The following is a 5,381-nucleotide window of genomic DNA, read 5'->3' as shown; positions in this document are numbered from 1 at the left end:
TGGGCAAGTCTCCTTGCCTTCCTGCCCCTCCTTTCTCCTTCTGGAGGTACAGATTGCCACCCCTGCAAAGGAGGAGGGCAAGGGCTCAGGGGTAGATGTCTGGAGGGTACCTGGAAAGAGCCATTTGTCGCTGCAGTAAGGCGATTGCCTGGCGACACGGATCTGTAGGAGGGGGTGAGAGTTAACCCGTGGCCCCTCCGACCAGCCCTGGTTTGTGGGCGCTCTCCCTCCGCAGGGCTCTGCTCCGCTCGCTGTGGCCTGGCCCTGGTCCTGCACGTCTCTCTCTTCGTGGCATACGCGCTCCGGGTCAGCCTTAGCATCGCCATCGTCGCCATGACTAATGGCAGCCATCCCCACAGCTGGTCCGGCAACGCTCCCCGCGGCTCCTACCCAGGATTTGCTCTGCACGTAAGTGGAAAGCAGATGCAGATAACTGAAAGACGCTTCCCAGGCTCAGTCCGCTCTTGCTTTTGCATGAGGACAGACTTGGAAGCAGCAGGGAAAAGCCTTGAGGACAAGGCGGGTGAAGGAGCGGAGAGCTCAGTTTGTTGTACTCAGGGCTGCGTTTCCTGGTTGCTTCTCCCCTTCTGGAGGAGTCTGTGCCCGGAGAACAGAGATCTCCATCTGACAGACACGTTCTGTCTCCTCCAGGCCCCCGTGTACAACTGGAGTGCTGAGACTCAAGGAATCATCCTCAGCTCCTTCTTCTACGGCTACGGCCTCACGCAGGCGCTGGGCGGGTACTGCTCAGGGCTGTTCGGGGGGAAACCCGTCCTGGGCAGTGGGCTCCTGCTCTCCTCCGTGCTCACGCTCCTCGTGCCCCGAGCAGCAGAGCTTGGCATGAGCTTCCTCATCGGGCTGCAGGTGCTGCTGGGCTTGGCTGAGGTCAGTCGTGGCTCCAGGTGCTGCCAGGCTACGAAACCTGCTGCGGTTAGCCCTGGCTGCGCTCCCCGTGTCCCTCCACGCTCCCTGTTATCGTTGCAGGGAGTGATATTTCCAGCTCAGTACACGCTCTGGGCAAAATGGGCCCCTCCGCTGGAACGCAGCAGGCTCATGAACATCGCTGATGCTGGTAAGACACAAGGACTTTTCCCTACCACCGATTCACTAAGTGCAGGACCTCCCCCGCACCCCCTTCTTCCCAAGCCAGTTCTTGTAGCAGCCTCAAGTTCGAGGCTGTGGGTCCTTGGCAAAGAAGTGTTAGCAGCATTCAGCCTTTCCGTCTCTCCTCCTCCCATCATGTGTCTTCTCTGTTTCCTTGGCTCAGGTCAGCTTGAGGCGGGAGAGGGAACCCGGACACGGAAAGGAGCAAACGTGGATACAAGGGTGCTTGTTTGCACCGGCGCTTCATTTGTGCCACCACATTTTCCCATCACAAATCAGGCTGGAGGCTGTAGGTCTGTCCCACTCACTGCTGGTCACACGAAGCCCCATTAAAATGACTCTTCTGGTTTCTGATCCCTAGGATGTACTTTTGGGACTTTCTTTGCTCTCCTTGTGGCTGGGATCATCTGCCAGAGTCTGGGGTGGCCTTTTGTCTTCTACATCTTTGGTGAGCAATGGCCCATCACGTCCCTCTACTCCAACCCCGCTGCAGACCATTTGCTGGCAGAGCTCCCAAAGGTTCCCCATCAGAGCCCTGCGGGACCAGCTCCGTCCTTACTAGTCCCCCGCAGAGCTCTGGGCTCCCCTTCCACCTGCCAGGCCAGGATGAAGCCATTTTGCTGGGGTACTATTAGGGAACGTGCCTTTGCTGAACCTTTCGTGCCATCAGCTTGGCCCACTGATGATGATCAGCCTTTGCCCACTTTCGTGCCACTGTAAGCGATGGGTTAAGGGGAGTTCTCCCTTTCCATCTTCCCGCGCTCGTCGTTTCACTAGCACCAGCCCCCATCCCGCTGGCTCGCTGGCTCTCAGCTCTGCCGCAGCTCACCGTAAGAGGAGCTGGCATTGAGAGCCACGTTCCTCGCAGGTGGCGTTGGCTGTGCCTGGTGCCTCTGCTGGTTCCTCCTTGTGTACGAGGACCCTGCACATCACCCATGGATTAATGCCGGGGAGCAGGAGTACATCATGTCGTTGCTGGCTCACCAGGTACTCACAAACCTTTTAACCACGACTGACCACGCTGCAGACACTGTGGCAAAGGGACTGCTCTGAGTCAGTTCATCTGGGCTCCTTATACAGTGGCCAGGGCTAGTCCCAGTCTTCTCAGCAGCAGGTAGAGAGGCTGACGAAAGCCTGGACAGCCTGCCCAGGGGATGGGAGACAGGAACCGGCTGATGTTTTCTTCCTTCCAGGGCAGCTCTCATGGCTGCTCCCTCCCACTCGTGGCCATGGCTAAATCACTGCCTCTTTGGGCGATCACCATTGCCTGCTTCTGCACAGACTGGCTGTTCTACATGCTGCTGACCTCCATGCCCATGTTCATGAGCAACGTCCTCCACTTTGACCTCAGAGAGGTGAGTGCTGCCCTGCAGCTGAGGCTGGTCCCTGCAACAGTGACAGGATTTGGTCCCTCCGTAGGCTGGGAACATGGGGGTTCCTCAGGGACGTCTCTTCCTGAAGACCAGTGGCTCTGGGACCGAGGGAGCTGCAGTCCTGGAGCTCTTGGCTCTGTTCCTTTGTGCCATGGATGTGACAATGCCTTGTTCTCTGCTCTGCAGAACGGGCTCCTCTCCTCCCTGCCTTACATCGGGAATGGGCTGGGGCACATCCTGGCTGGGCTGCTGGCTGATTTCCTCCTGGCCAGGCGAGTGCTTGGCACAGCAGCCATCAGGAAGCTCTTCTCAGCACTCGGTAAGGACAAGCTTTCATCTGCCGTCCAGCCTTTCTAACACACTTGTGTGGCCTGTTATAAAACACATCCGCTTTTCCTCCCAAGGGATGCTGCTCCCAGCTGTCTTCCTGGTGGCTGTGCCTTACCTTGGCTGCAGTTCCACGGTGGTTGTGGTCCTTCTAACGCTGGCCTTGACAATAATCAGCATGACGGGGGCAGGCATCAATATTAACCACATCGATATAGCGCCCAGGTAAGTGGGTCTGACCTCTGCCCTCCCTGGCTCTGCGTCCTTCCTGTTCCTAATCCCCCAAGGCTTCTGCAACTCCTACTCTCCCTTCCCTTATCTTCTGTAGCTGGTGGCATTGTAAGCTAAGGAGTAAAACAAAGGCTTAAAATCCCGCCCAGCCTTGCAGGGAAGATCCTAGTGTTGCTCAGCGTGACAGGCAGAATTCGTGCGGATGAGGGAAGGGACTGGCAGCACCTGCTCCTCTCCCTTCTTGTGACGGTTTCCTCTCTGCCTCACTCAGGAAATCTTTCCTTCCTCTCCCCAGATATGCAGGGTTCCTGCTGGGAATCACAAATACCTTTGGCATAGTCGCGGGAATTATTGCTCCTACCGCAGTTGGACTTCTCGTCAGCCAGGTAATTTGGGGCCACAAACCACAAGCACACCCCTGGAAGAAAACACAGGTCTGCTCTCAGAAATGGATTCCTTTCTTTGCACTGAATCAAAAATTACTCCAAGCCAACCCCCTCTCCCAATGAAAACGTGGTGTAGCACCCGGCAAACCAGAGTTCTGGACCATTTTGAGGACACGGGGATGACTCAGAAAGCAGGAAGAGCTCCACATGGGCCCCATCTGGATGTACTTAGAGATGGGGAGAGGGTCGAGGGAGTGGGGTGAGGGGGAAGCTCTGTGCCAGGCAGGAAAGCTTCCTGAATTCAGCACAGCACACAATGTTTCCAAAAATGCCGAGGCAGGAAACGCAGCTCCAACAAGAGGAGGTCTGGCATATGTCGAGTTGAGCAAAGTTCTTCTGTTGTGGGTACTAGTAGCAAGCAGAGGATGGAGACGAGTTTAATGCCAGTGAACTGGGTGGCAGTAGTTGGGTGATCACTACGTGGAGATAAAGGGAAGGGTGATACCATCGTGATCTGTTCTTGGCCCCCCAGGATCTCCAGACTGGCTGGAGGAATGCCTTCTTCGTATCTGCAGCCCTCAACCTGTTTGGCCTGATCTTCTACATAGCCTTTGGCAGCGGGACCATCCAAGACTGGGCTAGGGAGGACACTGCTGTGCAATGAGAGCCACGAGCATGGGAAGGTACGCAAGGGAATGGGCTGCAAACGGCACGGGTCAGGCAGGAGCCCCTTCCACTACCCTGCTCTCACCTGCGCAGCAAAGCTCAGCCGTGTGTTCCTGCCTGCTTCTGGGGCCCTTGCAGCATCCTCAGGTGACGGCATGAGCTACGCAGCCCTGCCTGCACTCTGACTCCTGAAGTGCCCAGCACCTTCACCCAGCTCTGTCTACCTTCTGATCCCAATCTACTCCCCTGGGCAGGCGCCAGACCTTCGACCCGTGTTGCCTGCTGTGCATTTAACCCTGCCCTCAGGGTTCCTTTGCCCACCAGAAGGAACGCTGCAGCGTGGACAGATCCTAAACAGGATCCACGGAGAGCTATTAAAGCTGGCTGTCAGCTGAGCTCTGTAAGGAGCCTGTGGCTATTTCCAGCAGAGCTGTTCTTAGATGAAGTAAATCGATAATGAAGTAGTAGAGTAACATTACTTTTTAACTAGCAGCTTCTCATGCCCTCTGCACAGAGACTCCTAACACTTTTTTTCTCTTCTCAATGAGACAAGCTGATTATTCATTTATCCTTCATCCCCTTTTAGAAGCAACTGGGGGAAAAAATAAGTGAGGGCATTACAGAATTCAACCTGGCAGCCCTGAGCATGGCCCCTGGGAAGCAGGGAAGGGGATAAGCAGGGAAAGCGATAAGCAGGGAAAGCCTTGAGCTGGTGTCATCCTTACTGAGTGACAGCCTCATTGCAAGCATTCAGCTCAGGACGTGGCCCCTGAAAGAGATGTTTGGACCTAAAAAGGGGTGTGAATTTGGCTTGCGCCCTTCCCAGAGAAGCTGTGTTATGCTCTGCTCCCAGCTGACCGCAGTGACCCCTCCTTTGCTCCAGACAAGCCAAAATGGTGCAAAAACAGGATCCAGATCCCAGGCAGAGATCTGAAACCCACAAACGCTTCCCTGAAAGAGTGAAGTGAAATTGAAGTATGTTCCCAGGTCTGGTTCAAGGAACTGAGGGGTGTGGGGGCGGGAGAAGCTCCGGGAACCAGGCTTGGGTAAGCTACGCTCGATGCTGCTTGGGAGTGGAGAAGCTCCAACACCTTCTGGTGCAGCATCTCCCAGCAAAACCGCTGCGGCTCATCCCTCCCGGCCAGGGCGGCAGACCGGAGCTCCTGGCAGGACCCCAGCCCCCTCCGCCACCATCTGCCCTAGTGCTCTCCGGCGCGAGCCCCACGGCAGAGGCAGCAGCTCACGGCGGTGCAGGCCGGGCCCCGGTCCCAGCCTGGCTGCGGGGCACGGGGTG

General features: G+C 56.5%; 1 protein-coding gene across 1 annotated transcript in view; it reads left to right on the top strand.

Moving 5' to 3' along the window:
* Nucleotides 1–1,236: 1,236 nt before the first annotated feature.
* The window catches only part of RPL11 (ribosomal protein L11), a 7,885-nt gene continuing 3,740 nt past the window's right edge, over nt 1,237–5,381 (top strand). Inside the window, exons 1-2 of the mRNA XM_009332148.1 lie at nt 1,237–1,241; nt 5,233–5,236. Coding sequence (XP_009330423.1) covers nt 1,240–1,241; nt 5,233–5,236 — 6 coding nt within the window. The 5' untranslated portion in view covers nt 1,237–1,239. The remainder of the gene's footprint in view (nt 1,242–5,232; nt 5,237–5,381) is intronic.

The sequence above is a fragment of the Pygoscelis adeliae genome, unplaced genomic scaffold (assembly GCF_000699105.1).
Source record: "Pygoscelis adeliae isolate BGI_AS28 unplaced genomic scaffold, ASM69910v1 Scaffold359, whole genome shotgun sequence".
NCBI lineage: Eukaryota > Metazoa > Chordata > Aves > Sphenisciformes > Spheniscidae > Pygoscelis > Pygoscelis adeliae.
This window is presented reverse-complemented; position numbering and strand designations above follow the sequence as displayed.